A 16,575-nucleotide genomic window follows, 5' to 3' on the forward strand; every position below is an offset into this window, starting at 1 on the left:
GAGTTAGAGGTGGCTGAGGACAGTGACCCACTTCACACACTCCACTGTTTCTGTGCATTCAAAGGATTATGACTCATAAATTTGAAGATTGGAAGTTTGGGTGAAACAACGTCGTTTGGGTGTGGGAGGACTAATATGTCCTGTTTTGAAAAGCTACACGTTTTGGTTTAAGAGGACTAATATGTCCTGTTTTGAAAAGTTATATGCCACGTGTGCTCCGTAACGGTCAGGTCAGCGCCACGGGAGTCACGTTAGACTTTTTCATCGGGTTTAACGGAATCACTTCAACAGAGGGATAAATTTGTCCGCGTTTTAAAAATGTCAGGAATATAAATATATTTTCCCATCTTTGGAGACTAAAATATTCGTGGAAGAAAAGGTTAAAGATGTATTTGTTCTTTATTCTAAAATTTATTTATTATTGATAATTTAATATTTATGCACATAAAAAATACTAAAAAATGAATGGCCTAAAGAGTTGCTCTTTATTTTATATAAAGTACCTAAGTACGTGCAAGCTGGGTATGGGATGTGCAGATTAGAAAACATTGCTAACAGAAATAAAACAAAGTAAACTTGATGGCATTCTTTTGAAAATTGCTGAAGAGATGGTATTATCCTCAGAGGGGCTCTTTAATTCATGGAGCAAGAGTTGAGCTGGATTCAAAACTTTCCTTTGATCTCATGTTAGTTATTGGAGTCATCATTACAAGTGGTTTATCATAGCTTGTGTCCTGTTGTAATATTATTATTTATAGGATAGAAATTGGACCACTCAAATTTAACCCAACGAGGGGGTTGATGCCAACCAAACCCTATGTAATGGACCAGTCTCTGATAGAAAAGAGAAGAGAGTGGGAAAGAGTAATTATGTGAGTTCTAATATAATTAGAATTTTACACTCTGGTCAAATAAATAAATAATAAAAATATGATATACTAATGTATTCTGTACACAAGCATTTTGTATTAAGTAGGTGTATAAAAAAGATTGCATCCAAAAAATGTAATATAGTTCATTTAGCTTGATAATTATATTTGTGGTAATTTTACGATATAATATAATGTAATAACTAAATTCAAATAAATTAGGGTTCATTTTAAATTTGTGTTTGGTCTATGCTTCATTGCTAGTGAGAGTGTGAAGATTTTGGGAGCTGCTGGTAAAGATTGTTAATTTGCTATAAGATTCTCAGATTCTGTGAGTGTCTGAACCCGCCAAAAGTCCAAAACAAGGGTGGTTGTGGCATCAGCATGCTCATTAATGTCAGAACCAACCGACACTCCTGCTACTCTTCCTAAAAGGCTGCCTTAGAAAACAACACTCGGGGACAGCCCTTGAAAATTGTGATACAGATCTTTCTTTCAAATAAGTTACTTATCAACATGAATGGTGAGATGAGAGTCTAATTTTTCTTTTAGGAAAACTTTTAAATATACCGGTAGACTAATATTTTAGTAAATTTTAATAGTTAATTTTAATTATATATTGTTTGATTGTTCGTTATGATGGATGGTCGATTATATAGATAGATGTGAGCAACGATGAGATATTAAGGATCAGGATCAAGACGCGAATTTGACATGGAAAAGTGGGGTCACGATTGTCGATAAGTTGGTGAGCGGAATCACTTATAAAGACATTTCGATACTAAAGTAAGTGCCTGTATAAAGCGGCTAATTAAGATAAAAAGATGACGTATCTTAGAAAAAAATAGATTTCTCTCTTTTTATACCTCATACTCGGATAAGTCTTTTGCTCGAGTTTATTCGTCTAAAAATTTCTACCAATTGTCTAATTTTTCTCTAAGAGATGGTATAACGTATGGGTCACTTTAGCTTGTATGGATAGAGAACTCGTGGAATCCGTGATATGCCAAATGAACCTCCGACCCTTATTGGATTGGGAGAACATATATATTATTTGTTTTAGCGTTTGAGAATCATCCAAATATTACGAGACGTCTATCACACAATCGAGAGTATATTGTAAGAGAAAATATTTTTTGTTCATAAAAGTACAATCTGCCGAAGATGTATTGTCAATAACAAAAAGACATATTATAAAAAAAATTATTGGTAAAAATACAATTTACGAAATAGTATTGTCAATTTGCGGAAAGCTTATCCAGTAAGTGTTCTCCAATGTCAAAATAAAAATTCAGAGATGAAAGGCCAAATGTGAATCTTTATTTTACTTTTCTTTTCTTTTTTTTTCTTTTATTGGAGCCCTATTATTGAATCCACTGAGGAGCAAGGAGGTACCACTGGGCATTGCTATTAATGGCACTTTATATTATATGGGCAACGCTAGATAGACAAAATAAACAGTTAGAATTTGTCTTATTTAGTATTAATTAATGTTCCCAACAATTAATAAATGTTAAACAAAGCAAGTTATGGCTGTTTTTGACTGATTTTTTTTTATTAACAAACATTTCCGATATTATATATATGAAATAGCTTTTCCATGCATATTTCCAAATACATATATCTATATATATATGTAGTAAATCATTATACATGGAATTAACTTGTATTAATTGTTAAGAGAAATTCTTAAAGTGCTTAACTAATGTCACTTATATTGTTCTTATTACGAGCTAAGTCACACCTTAATAAGTCATATTCTCATTAGTTGTGACTTTGTCTATATGTACTACTTAACTAAAGCTTTTGAATTTCATTAATCTAAATAAAAGAAGCTGAGAGAACAGGTAACCAAACCAAATTCAAAACCAAAGTAAATAGGATGACACGTAGATCCCCCTGTAACAATGATGGACAGGAACTTATGATGTTGTTATACCAAGATGGCTTTATCCCTGAAGGGTTTTCAACCGGTCCACCAGCAAAAGAATTTGAAGTCCTAGGCACCATGGTCAAACAAGAGGGGATTCCCAAGTATGAAGACAAGTTTTTCTTCCTATTTGGTTGATCATCATCATCACTTGTGCATAGCTCATTGTTTCCTCTCACATCCAACCTTTTACCAAGCTTTGTGATGAAGTATTCAGGAAGTTCTAGAACCCCACTTAGATTATTGTAGCTTATATTCAATTGATCTAAGTTTGGGAGTAACCCCAAAACTTTAGGAACTGGCCCACTGAGTCTGTTGTTACCTAAGGAAATAGCTGTAAGATTCTTCAATGAAAAAAAGAAGTTTGGTAAAGGACCATTCAATTCACACCCTGACAAGCTCAATGATTTGAGCTTATTAAGCTTCCCTATGAACAGTGGTACCCTTTCTTTAATGGGGTTGTTATCAATGATTAAATACTCCAAAACCTCCATACCTGACAAAGTTTCAGGAATAGGCCCTTCAATGAAATTATGACTCAGATCAAGCAACACTAACCTCTTGAGATTTCCCAAATCATGAGGAATGTTCCCAACAAGCATGTTAGAGTGCAAATCCATCTTCTGAAGGAGTTGAAGTTGTCCTATAGAATGAGGAATAGCCCCTTCAATTGAATTCCAACTCAGGTCCAGAATGGTCATCTTCTTCAGTTTTCCAATTTCCATGGGGATTGAACCATTCAAGTTGTTGTAACTAAGGTCAAGTTGTTCAAGACAAACCAAACCACCAAGGCTTGGGATGTTACCTTGTAAGCTGTTCTGTGACAAACTCAGGACCCTAAGAGAACCAACATCTCCCAAACTCGTAGGTATCTCACCAGAAAGAGATGGATTGTTTTCCAAAGCAAGGTGTTCCAATGAAGAGAAAGTGCCAAAGAGTGTGTTTGGTAGAGTGATGACTTGTGAAGAAGCAACAAAACAGTTGAAGAGTGAAAGGGTTTTGAGATAATTGAGTTTAAGCAAGGATTGTGATAGGTAAGCGGATTTTTTGCAAGGTGGTGAAAGTATATCAGGACCAACGTGAATCTTTGTGACATGAAAGATTGGTGGGTCAGTGGTGGATACTTCACACTGAAGACCAGGCCATGGGGTATCTGTGCATGGCTGTGGATGTGCCTGGGCCCATTCAGGATCTTCCAGAAGACCACTCATCACTTCAAACAATGCCAATAATTCATCTTCTTCCATTGGTGCTACCATGCGCTGTCCCTTGTTGTTTTGTGTGTTGCTTCTTCGAATTCCCTCTGATGTCGTCATTATTTCACCAGCAAACACAAGGAACAAAACAAGAGCTAGAGACGTAGAAGAACCCATTTGTGGCTGCTCCACTGTTAGAACCTGCTCATAGAGTCTTCTAAATTCAAATGGCGAGGTTTCAGTTTCACTTTTTCTATATGGAGTTTATGGCAGAGGAGAAGGATGTAAAGGTAAACTCCAGATATTTATTTTGGAAAGAAATGAGATAAATATTGTGACTTTGTTTTTCATTATATTTCAATATTTAGTGAATAATAATTTATATTTATAAAAAATTTATATACAAAAATATATAATTTAAATTTATATTTTTTAAAATTTATATACATAAATTAATAAAATTTATTTATTAAAAATAGTTTAATATTTATACTAATCAAATAATAATAAAAAATATTAAAAAAATACAAAAGAAAAAGCCATTCTATTAACATTTTTGTAAGTACTTTTGTCTTGTTATTGTTAGGTAACACTCTTTCAAAGTATAATGATCACATAATTACTCTAAATAAAATAGAAAAGAAAAAGCCATTATATTATATTACTATATTTTTTGAATAAGTATAGGGAGCTAATGGCCTAAGCGTATAATGTGTACAATTGAGGTTTATGAAGTATTAGAGATATGACCATTAGTGTTACATTGTCCTGTCTGTCAGGTTACGTTTTTGGGATGAGTGGTTTCATGATATTGTATTAGAGTTCTAGATCTGAAAGGTCAAAGAGTTCGATTCTTGGTGAACCCAAAATTATTTAGTGGTTATTCTGGATAGTATAGCTGATGTTCATTTTATTCATGGACCAAAAATTTAACCTATTATACACATTGTACACTTAGGTCATTGCTAACACTACTCATATTTTTTATGTTGAAATAACGTAACATGGGTAATGTCTCATTTCTGTGTCAGCTGTGAAGGCTGCAAATAAGATGAAGAAAAAAACAAGGCTATGATTCTCCCAAAATCGGTTAGATGTGAGTATGATCAGTGTTGGTTATGTGTGTGAGGGAGATGTTAAGAAAATTAAAGTTGATTTTCATAAAGAAAAAGGGGTGCTATTTGGTAGAAGTGTCAAATACTGACAAGACATGACGGTATATATGCTGAGAAAGACTCATAGATTAAAGCAATAAAAATGAAGGGACCATTCATGGATAATCAGAGACATGCCTTCTCGTATATATCCCATCCGTGAAACTACTCTTTCTTGCATCGCATCTCCTCTTTCATCTTTCACTTCACGAGCCCTATTTTCGATTTTGACTATTCTATTCTTCTGCTTGGAGATAATATTTAATTTGTCATAAAATTTCATGTGGATTTTAATTTAATTTTTAAAATTTATTTTTTATGTAATTTTCAAATTTTGTGAACGTAATTTATGTTAATCTTTGAAATAATTTTCAACACATAAATTTTAACAAGACGCTAACGTTAATTACCAAATATCACATTAAATTTTATAAAACAACGTGTTTCTATTTTGTCACTCAAATAACCTAAAAATATCGTAAATAGTACTAAATTTTTTTCTCAAAACAAGTGATTAAACATTATTTTATAAATTTTAACATAATATCTAACAGTTTATATCAGCATTCCATTAATATTTATGTACTAAAAATTATTCCAAAAACTAATATAAATTATATTTATAAAATTTAAAAATTAAACAAAAATAATTAAAATTTCAGAAACTAAATTATAATTTACCTACAAATTCAAATATTAAATTGAATATTCACTCTTGGCTTTTCTTTCATTCACATTTACTCTCTCTCTCTATATATATATATATATATATATATATATATATATATATATATTTTAACTTAAACAAAATCTACATGTGTATTCTCTTTCTTCTTCTTTCTCTTTTCCTTTCTCTTTCTTTTTCTTATATTATGAATACTAAATTAGTTGAGTAATAGCTAAACGCAATGATTTTTATTGGTATCCAATTTGAATCTTGCAGACAGAAACAAACTATAATCAAAGAAACCATTCCAATATTTATTTCGAGTTATGTTTTTAGATTAATTATATCTAAAATTAAACATCATAAATATCTTAACCGTATTTCATTTTTCAATCCATATGTCAAGTTAACAAAAGAAAAAACATCCATGCCAAAAATATCCAAAATGTATGTGTCTTTGGTATGAGATTTTTTTTAATTTAATTATTAGTCTTTTTAATTTTATCAGATTTTTGTTATTTAAAAAAATTTGTAATTAAATTTATATATTAGATAAAAAATTGTAATTAGATTCTTATTAATTATTTTTTGAAAAAGAATGCAATAATCATAGAATATCATTGTTTTAGAATATTTTATAATTTTTCTTACATTAAAAAAAAGAAATATTCTAAAAATAATTTGCATTATTTAACAAAAGATAATTAGAAAGGATTTGATTGAAAATTTTATATAATACAAAAATCCAATTACAAACTTTAACTAATTTATTTTGATATGTCAATAAACATATATAAGTTGTATTTTATTATAGTTTCAAATTCCTTTGTTTGACAACTGTTTTTATATGAAATATGATCATGAAAAATGTTTGATATTTCCTCTAGAGAATTTCTAATGCATGAGGATATCAAAGGGGAAGAAGAAAAAAAAAAGGGGTGATTTTGATACATGTGGTGATTCATGTCTTGTTGATATTATTGTTGTTTTCAATTACTAGTTAATTAATTATACGTACTAGTATACAGCATTTTCTTTCTATAATGCATGTATTAACATTAATATACATATGATATGATTGTATAAGAGAATGACTTCATAGGTAGAGATCTCTATAATCAACTGAACATGCTTAATCCAATTAATTACGTAAATTAATTTCACTTTTGTTTACTCATTTGAATTCGGCATAAATAAGCTAATTGAGACTTGGTTTATCATAGAAAAAACCACGTTCATTACAATAATATATAATCCTATATTTTGAAAATTCCTATATTTCCATACTCACATACTCAAACTCATATTTATACATATATTTTGATAAGTGATATTAAAAAGACAAAAAAAAAAAATCAAAATCTATTTTATTTAATATTTATAATAATTAATAAATATTAAATAACATAAATTTTGATTTCTTTTGTTAATTTTTTTATTATTAAACATTTTTGTATGTCAATATCCTATAAATTGAAAATAAAAAAATTAGTACATTTTCCTATTATTACATACGAAATCAAAATTTAAAATGCTATGGATACATACATTGAAATCAATCACTATATATTTATATATTTTATTTGGTATATCTGTCATCATAAATAATGGTCATGCTTCCCGATCCGTAATTATGAGGTGATCAATCAACTTAATGTTCCAACATCTCTAAAATACATTTGAACTGCTATTGCTATATATATATATATATTTCCTTATTTTAAGAGAATTATCTCTAATAAAAACATACATGTGATTTCGACTAGCTAGAAAGCTAATAAGTATAATGGCGAATTATCCACCGGGACCAATGGGATATGGTTATGGAAATATGCCAATGCTACCACCACCACCAGTAGGTGTAGGCATGGGAATGGGATATGGTGGTATTCCAATTCCAATAAGAGTGCCAAGACCAAATTATGGTATTCTGCCAAGACAATTTTGGTCAACGCTTGTTCTCACCCTCGGGTGTCTTATAATTTACTTCATACTCATCTCATTCTTGGGTTTATTCAACATACCCATCAGCGATATCTTAAAAAGTCGTGTGTTTTTGTTTACGATCGCAATCACTATACTCTTCATCCTCACTTTTGACTTTATGGTATTCTATACTAATTATCATCAGCAACATCACCAAAACAATAATAATCAACAACCGTATCCAAGATACTACTAGTTGGCACTTGAAAAAGAATGATCAGAGGAGAGGAGGAAGAAGGTACCAAAGAAAAATGGAAGAACATATGATTTTCATATTTTAGTCTTTTAAATACGTGATGAGGCTTCTTGTTTCCAAAGTGTTTTGACGCATAAGGAAATAGAATTAATTGGTTAAGTATATTAGATAATTGTAATAACTGAAATTTTATATTATTTAAGAACAGTGAATTTTATGTTATGTATTAGTTTTATATTGTTTAGGTCATAAATTTTTTTTCTTTTTTATTATTATTAATATGTGTATATATTTTTTTTATTTATGAAGCGAAAAAGTTGATTTGAAAGTGATAATAAATTAAAAAAATAATAATTATAAATATTTTTTATAAATTATTAAAAAATTTCATTAAAAATGTTACCTTATGTTAAACTTATTTAAAGTACTAAAAAAGTACTAAAATATATTTTTTAATTTAATAAATAAATATTAATTTTATTATAAAAAGAGTATGAGGTAATGACCAATTCGGTACCCGAAAGATTCAAACGCTGACATTTTAGTACCCAACTATTGTTATTGACAAAAAGGTACCTGAATGGTTTAAAATTTTGCCAAGCGTGTCCAAGAGCTTGCCGGAACATAGCTCCGGTGAGTACGATGCTTACGTGGTGCTCGGTTTTTGCTGACTAGGTTAGTGTTATATTAGATGGAATTTCTAATTTTAATTATGGTTATCCTACTTGGAAAATAAACTAAACCTAAATTGAAAATTATTTTTGCCCCAAATTAATTTTGCCCTAAAACCCAATTTTGCTCTCGTCGCTCTCTCGTAGAGCACGATCCCAATCTGGAAGATGCAAGCAGCTAGGGCTCGTGCAAAAGGTGGAACCGTGAGAAAGCACTCATCCATAGCCTTCGACGTTGATGGTGGTTCTGGAGTTGGTAGTAAAATCTACGATGGGTGTTGCTTTTGTCCCCTTCCGGTGGTTCCGTTGAAATCGAAGACAAGTAGCAACCCTGATAGATGGTTTCTTCGTTGCCCTCTGTGGAAGGTAAGGTTAAAATGTTGATGTTACTTGACGAAATGATGCATTCTTCCTGGGTTGCTTTTCTCCACTTTTCAGATTTACTTTCCGATCTTCTCTGATTCATGAAATTTTTTGTGCCATGCTAGAACACAGAAAGACGTTGTGGGTATTTTCAATGGTTGGATGAAATTGAAGAACAATGTGTGGAAGGAGAAGTTTCTTCGGAGAATAGCAACATGGTGGGCATAGCAGATCCAAAAAAGAAAAGCAGAACCAACCAGGATGGTAGTGATGGCCGGGAAAGGGATAGGATGATGATGGTGCTTCCTGTGGTTAATGACATGAAGGACCAACTGAAGAGGGTTGAGTTCTTGTTGCTTGTTATCTGTGTATTGCTTGGGTTAAATCTGGTTTTGAGTCTGCTGTGTATGGCTAAGTAGGAAGACAATGGTCAAATTTAAGATTGTAGGATTGAAAGCTTGTTTATTTGTAATGTTTTCCTAATTGTAATTGAGATGAATTAATGGATGCACTCTTATTAATCTTCTGTGACTGAGTTATTGCTTTTGAATTATGAGTAAGCCATATATAAGATAGGTTAGCCATTGTTGAAAAAATGGCATAAACAGAACATGTATAAAAACACCTGTCTTATAGCATGAAAACATAATATCCAGAGTAACATACCTAAGACCCAAAATAACAAAAGTTTTGCCCCAAAAAAACTATCATGGCATAATGACACTAAAGTTGATAACAAGTAATACTAAACATGCCATAATGGCATTTAGTTGCATAGTATCTACTTCAGGTCCAACATGGAACTAGAAACAACATGAAAACCCAAGAAAGAAAGCTATGACTTCTTGATGCTTGCTGAAGGCTTTTTCTTCTTCAAGGATGGGGTGGGCATGAAGCCTGTGAACCTGCTCTGTGTGGCTGGGCTTGCTGCTGCCATGGTTTCCCTAGTCACAGTTGGTGGCCTAGAGGATGCTGAACTTTGGGCTTGCAGAGTGGGCCTACCCAAAGGACCTTGTGACATTGACCCAGGCCCAGCACTTGGTCCTGCAGCATTGGTTGGTGTGGCTGGGATCTGACAATTAGACCCAACATCATGGCTGGCAACCCTAGTTTGAGGTGCTGTTGAGGTTGGGGGTCTTCCTCTTCGAATGGTCCTGCCCCTGCCTCTAGTTGGTGGTATTGGTGGTGTTGGCTCTACTGGCCTTGCTGCCACTGGAGGTGCTGGTCCTGAACTGGTTGCTGGTGTAGTGGTTGCATTAGGGGGTGCAGCATTTGTTGTGGTTGTCAAATCAGCCTCAGTATTCTGTATGAGTTGGGTGATTAGTTTAGGGTGGGGCTTTCTCAGTTCTAGGTGCAACATTTTGGAAAAGAACAAGGTTTGAATTAAAATACAGAAGTTTACCTCATCAGGTTGACTCTGTGGGTGGTTTTGAGTGAGGTTTTCCTCATCTGCAACATGTGTAGCATGTGCAGCCTCCATGGTCTCCTCCCAGTTAGCTTCTTGCTCTCTAGCTTCATCCTCATCAATTCCATCTTCTTGAGCTGCTGCTCCATTTGATCTCTCAGGGCAAGTCCTACTATTATGTCCAACCTTGCATCCAGGCAATAAATAAATACAATCAGATTTCAAACAGTTTATGTATGATTGAATGATATTATGTAAGTAGATAGCTGATAATAGACTTGTTTCACTTACTCTCTTGCAGGTTTGACATGTTATCTGGCCATATCTTCTCTTGGCATGGTATTGGCTCCCAGAGTCTTGCTCGCTGCTGTCCTTCTTCCTTTTCTTGGAAGGTCTGCCAATAGGCCTCTTGTATGGAGGAGGCAGACAAGGCAACCCATCATGGTGCTCCCAATACTCTTGGCTTGGTATACTATTGATGTGAAACTGGTAAGTCCTATTGTATGCTTCGATGGTGAGCTTGTGATGGACATAGTCTTCAGGCTTCTCATTCTTCCTCTGGATTGCTGCAATGCCATGACAGCATGGTAGTCCAGTCAGCTGCCATTTTCTGCAGGAACATGTCCTCTCTCTTGTGTTCACCCTGACTCTATGTTGCCACCTTCTGACTTCAAATTCGTTATGTTCATCATCACCACACCACTGTGCCTCCCAGTAGTTAGCTTGTTTTTTTTCCTTCTCTAATCTACTCACTTGTATAGGGGCTATAAGTCCGGTGTAACCCATCAATGCGTCCTTGTGAGTAGCCATCGTCTTCATGATATAGAATCTGAGTTCCTCAAGCATTGTGAGTATGCTTTTCCCCCGCAGACCCACAATGGTTGAATTAAACGATTCACAGTTGTTGCTAGTCAAGCTATCAACCTTTGGCCATTCAGAAAACTTGCTTCTTGACCACTGTTCTTGCTCAAATTTATCCAAATACTCCCATGCCTGTTTATTGATCCTTTTCACACTAGCCATAGCATCCTTGAATTCTTGATCAGTAGTTGCTTTTGCACATTGCCAGAATGCTCCCTTCAGCTCCTTATCCTTCCATCGTTTGTTCAGGTTTCTCCACATATGCATACAACAAAATCTGTGCTTCACACCAGGCATCACATCCTGTAAAGCTGGTATCAATCCCTGCATTCATGGGTAAATTCAGCAGTTAACATTATAACACTTAAGATTACTCAAGTAGGAATATAAGAACAATAATGATTGCAAACACTGCATATTACCTTTTGCTGGTCGGACATGAACACCCAGCCATTCTCATTATAGTCCCCTATGTCAGTATGTAACTCCTCGAGAAAGAATCTCCAATTTTCCCGAGTTTCTGCATCGACAACACCATATGCAATTGGAAATAGCTGGTTATTCGCGTCCTGTCCTACTGCAGTTAGTAACTGCCCTCCGAAATAGCCTTTCAGAAAAGTCCCATCTAACACTATGAAGGGTCTGCACCCTGCTTTAAATCCCTGCTTGCAAGCAGCCAAACATACATACAAGTTCCTAAATCTAGGCAACCCTTCCTGCTGTGGAGTTGTCCCCATGTTGGCTCTTGACCCAGGATTAGCCTTGATGATCTCATTCAGATAGTCTCTAAGTCTCAGGTATTGATCCTTTTCCGTTCCTTCAATAACATCTTTGGCCTTATCCATAGCCCTGTACATCATCCTCTCGTTAACTGAGATGTCATACTCCACCTTAAACCACTCCTGTGCCTCCCTTTGTAACATGTTAGGATGGATTCTGAGTTTAGGCACAAGCTCTTCAGCAACCCAGGCACAACTCACTGACTTACTCTTGTTGCTTCTCGGACAAGTATGCTCATCCACAAATGTTTTAATCTGAAACGAGGCTGGATAGTTGGTCTTAGAACAATAACACAACCAAGGGCACTCGGGGTCATAACAAATCACCCTGCACCTCTTCCTCTCATTCCTAAGATAGAAAACCTGCCTCCCAATCTGTATGTTGTACTTTTGAACCGCTGCTTTAAAGTGTTCCATGGTCTCAAACTCCATGTTCAGCTCCAGAGTAATTTTCCCAAAGGGTGTGTTCGGGTTATGTTGAGGAAAAATAGGTTCATCTTCATCATCAGATCCAGGAGGGCTATACAGTTCATCAGATTCGTATTGGTAAGTATCAGGTCCCATCTCTCCATCTGCTCTGTTTGGGTTAGGCACCTCTACCCTTGGTGCTTCATTTTCCTTTCCAGGTACAATCCTCTGCCCAGATGGTTGAGGCCTAGGATGATTTCTCCTTGGATTTGTCCTATCCTTTCTTTGTGTTTCTGTATCTGTTAATACATCAGCTGATACTTGTCAGCCATCATGCAATATTTATCAAAAAATGCTGTAACAAAAAAAAAACTTAATATGTTTACCTGCTGCATTTTTTGTAGCTGTTTCCTCTTCCCTCAACTCATCCACCACTGGTTCTTCAAGGTTAACACCTTCATTGGCTACATGTGCATCATAATCATTGCAATCAAAAAACCAACACTTATCCAAAAATGGTATAACAAAAAAGAAGTAATATTTTTACCTCCTGCATTCTGAGTAGCTGTTTCCTCTGCCCTCAACTCATCCACCAATGGTTCTTCATTGTTAGCACCTTCATTGGCAACATGTTCATCATCATCTCTTCTCTCATGTGTTTGTTCATTTACTGTTTCAGCTTCTAAAGGATCACCCTGGTGCTGTTCAGGTTCAGCAGCTCTCCTTTCTTGTGATAAACCACTTGGTGGTGGTCGTGGATGCCTCTTTCTCACCCTCTTAACAACTTCTTCTGGACCTGCAGATTGCTCAGTCTCTTTCTCCCCATTCCCATGATTCACATCTTCATTCATAACACCACCCTCTCCGGCCTCCGACTCGTTAACATCAACACCCTTCTCAGTCACAACTTCATTCAAAGTCTCCTTCACAACAACTGTTAAAGCCTTACTCAACTGATTAACCTCGCCAGTTTCCTCACTCACGATTTCAGTTTCCCTCTCATCACCAGGTGGATTGACCTCAACCACACTCTCACTGCTACCAGAAGACACGACATTGTCATCAATGATTTCAGGGTTGGCATCAATAGGGTGATCAAAGTAGAGATGGACAGTGTTGTCGTTTTTAATTGCACTCTCACACATCCTCATCACTTCAGCATCTGTCCTCAGTACTCTAAGACCCTGACCTAATTCGAAACCAGGTTCTAGCCAATACGCCTCATTATATCCAGGGTAACCCAGGTCTAAAAACAACCCCTCAACAAAAAACAAATTACATGTCTCCACATTCACCCTGTGTATCTCAGTGACTAAACCCCCTTCGTATATCACATTCCCATCTCTAACCTTTTTCAAGCAACCCATGTGATGATACACAAACGTAACTAAACGATCCATCTAAGAAATAATGGAGAGAAGATACAATGAATAAACAGCATGTCACCAGCAAACGCAAAAAACCATAACTTAAACAAAGAACATGAAGCAGAACGTACCTCTTCGTAGGGTTGCTCCTTGCGAACAGTGGTGATCCCACGATGCCACTTCAGAACCGTTAAGCTTGATTCGACAATGGCTCTTGCCTTGTATCCTTCTTCTTCGCGCCAAGCTTCGAGGGCAACGTCTCTCCCTCTCTACGTGACCTTTGATTTTCGCTAGTGACACACTAACCACAGTAACTCAGTAAATGGTAACTTGGTATATGCAAATTGGGTTTTAGGGCAAAATTAATTTGGGGCAAAAATAATTTTCAATTTAGGTTTAGTTTATTTTCCAAGTAGGATAACCATAATTAAAATTAGAAATTCCATCTAATATAACACTAACCTAGTCAGCAAAAACCGAGCACCACGTAAGCATCGTACTCACCGGAGCTATGTTCCGGCAAGCTCTTGGACACGCTTGGCAAAATTTTAAACCATTCAGGTACCTTTTTGTCAATAACAATAGTTGGGTACTAAAATGTCAGCGTTTGAATCTTTCGGGTACCGAATTGGTCATTACCTCAAAGAGTATTTAAAAAATTATTAAATTGTTATCTGATATTAAAATTTAATAAATATGAGTAAATTTTATATGTTATTTTTAATTCAATTTACTAATAGAAGTTGAAATTAATTTATGTTTGACAATTTTATACTAAAATTAATTTTATACTAAAATTAATTTTAATAAAATGAATATTGTTTAGATGATATTAATTAAAATCATTTTTAGATAAATAATTACTAAAAAAATATGATATTAAATTATAATATTATTTTTTTAAATTTGTTATAATTTTTTAATACTTTTTTTAGTTTATTTTTTTATATTATATTATATAATATTTTTTCTAGTATCCTAATTTAGTATGCTATAATTTTTTACTATTATAATAAAAATTAATATTTATTTGTTTATTAACTTCAAAATAACCTATAAAAATTGATAAGTTAAGTGCTCCTTTTTATAATAAAAATTAATATTTATATAGGTTAATTTCACATTAAATTTAATAGTTTAAATTTAATTTATACATAGAACTCAATTTGTTAGTAAATCAAATTGCACTGTATCAATTTACTATGGACGTCCAACTTCTATAATTTGAAGCAACCTAATTCGAATTACTAGTTGTCACAAACCATGCATAAATTGAATCATACTCATTCGATTTACTACTATGGATATCATTCATTTATAAATCGAATCAGACCAATTTGATTTATGCAAAAAAAATAATATTTCTATATAATTTGAAACTTACCAATTCGATTTACTACTATATTGCGTAAATCGAATTTAACCAATTCGATTTATATAAAAATATGGTTTGGAAGATCAATATAACATTTTTTTTATTTAGGTGAATCATATAAATACGTAATATTGGATTGGCTTTGGTTTATTTATGTATTTTGTCCTAATTATTATGTATCAGTAGGTATTGATTGATGATTGATCTAGATTTAAACTTTACATAAAAATTAATGGTTGAAAATTTTAGTTTTTGATATATTTTTAAATATTTAATTTTAATAAATAATATTTATATATTTATATAATTTATTATTTATTATCTATTATTTATTACTAAAATCTAATCTTTTTAATTAACAGTATAATTCAAGTGATATGTTCTTAAAAGTATTTTTAATTTATTTTATTTGATTCATTTAAATATATTAATTAATTATTTATTTATTTAATTTAATTCAGATAAATATCAAATTATTTAATATTTTATTTAACTATATTAATTATAACTAATCAATTGTATTAATTATTTGATTTTGTTAGAATAAATAAATTGATTTTATTTTAATTTGTATTAATTTTTTGTGTTATATATTGATTAATATTTTAATTAAGAATGTCATAATTAATAATTTATTTAATTTGATTGAGATAAATATTAAATTATTTAATCTAATTATAATAAATAAATTGATTTTATTTTAATTTGTATTAATTTTTTGTCATCTTATATATTTTGATTAATAATTTTTTAAAAAGATAATAATTTTTATATAAGATACTTTTTATTTATTTAACTTATTTAATTTTATTGAGCTACACAATTATAATGAATTTATTATATCAAATGTTTAATTTAATTAATTAAAATATATGCTATTTGATTTAATTTATTGTCACATTAATGCTGAAGTCGTTATTTATCAAAAGTTTTTTTATTTCTTTCCTAGATCTTAAATATTTTGGTTTTAAGGTTTAAAATTTTATAAGTTGTTTATATTTTTTATTTTAATATCAAATCTAATAAATTTATTAATATTTTCTTGCAATTTAATGTCTAATAGTTATATAGATACGAATTTGTATAAAGAAATAGAGAGAATTAGATATAAATCAAAGAGAATAGAATAGAAATTTCTAGGACTAGGGCTAAAGAGAGGAAGTAGAGTTTTTAATTACCTCATGCCTCTTTACACTAGTACATTCTAATAGTATAATTCTTTAATTGGACTATAGACCCAATACTAATCCTAACATTATCCTCTCCTTTAAAATAACCTTATCTTCAAGGTTGCATAAAAAAAATAAATCCTAATTAAAATTGTAAATAACAATTACAATTAATAAAA

General features: G+C 32.6%; 3 protein-coding genes across 3 annotated transcripts; 1 reads left to right on the plus strand and 2 right to left on the minus strand.

Moving 5' to 3' along the window:
- Nucleotides 1-2,545: 2,545 nt before the first annotated feature.
- LOC107632051 (uncharacterized) lies at nt 2,546-4,287 on the minus strand. Its single transcript, XM_016335689.3, has one exon. The coding sequence runs from the start codon at nt 4,170-4,172 to the stop codon at nt 2,691-2,693; it is 1,482 nt and encodes a 493-aa protein (XP_016191175.1). The 5' UTR covers nt 4,173-4,287; the 3' UTR covers nt 2,546-2,690.
- A 4,550-nt stretch (nt 4,288-8,837) lies between these two features.
- On the plus strand, nt 8,838-9,451 carry LOC148572727 (uncharacterized). The gene is made up of 2 exons (XM_088508038.1): nt 8,838-9,035; nt 9,158-9,451. The coding sequence occupies exons 1-2, from the start codon at nt 8,838-8,840 to the stop codon at nt 9,449-9,451; spliced, it is 492 nt and encodes a 163-aa protein (XP_088364164.1).
- A 416-nt stretch (nt 9,452-9,867) lies between these two features.
- Nucleotides 9,868-13,885, minus strand: LOC148572728 (uncharacterized). The gene is made up of 6 exons (XM_088507720.1): nt 13,033-13,885; nt 12,872-12,940; nt 11,721-12,784; nt 10,729-11,622; nt 10,435-10,623; nt 9,868-10,335 (listed from the first exon to the last, which is right to left on the minus strand). Exons 1-6 carry the CDS (start codon nt 13,883-13,885, stop codon nt 9,868-9,870), a joined length of 3,537 nt encoding a protein of 1,178 aa, XP_088363846.1.
- Nucleotides 13,886-16,575: the final 2,690 nt, after the last annotated feature.

Source organism: Arachis ipaensis, chromosome B3 (assembly GCF_059453495.1).
Source record: "Arachis ipaensis isolate K30076 ecotype BB chromosome B3, ASM5945349v1, whole genome shotgun sequence".
NCBI classification, from domain to species: domain Eukaryota; kingdom Viridiplantae; phylum Streptophyta; class Magnoliopsida; order Fabales; family Fabaceae; genus Arachis; species Arachis ipaensis.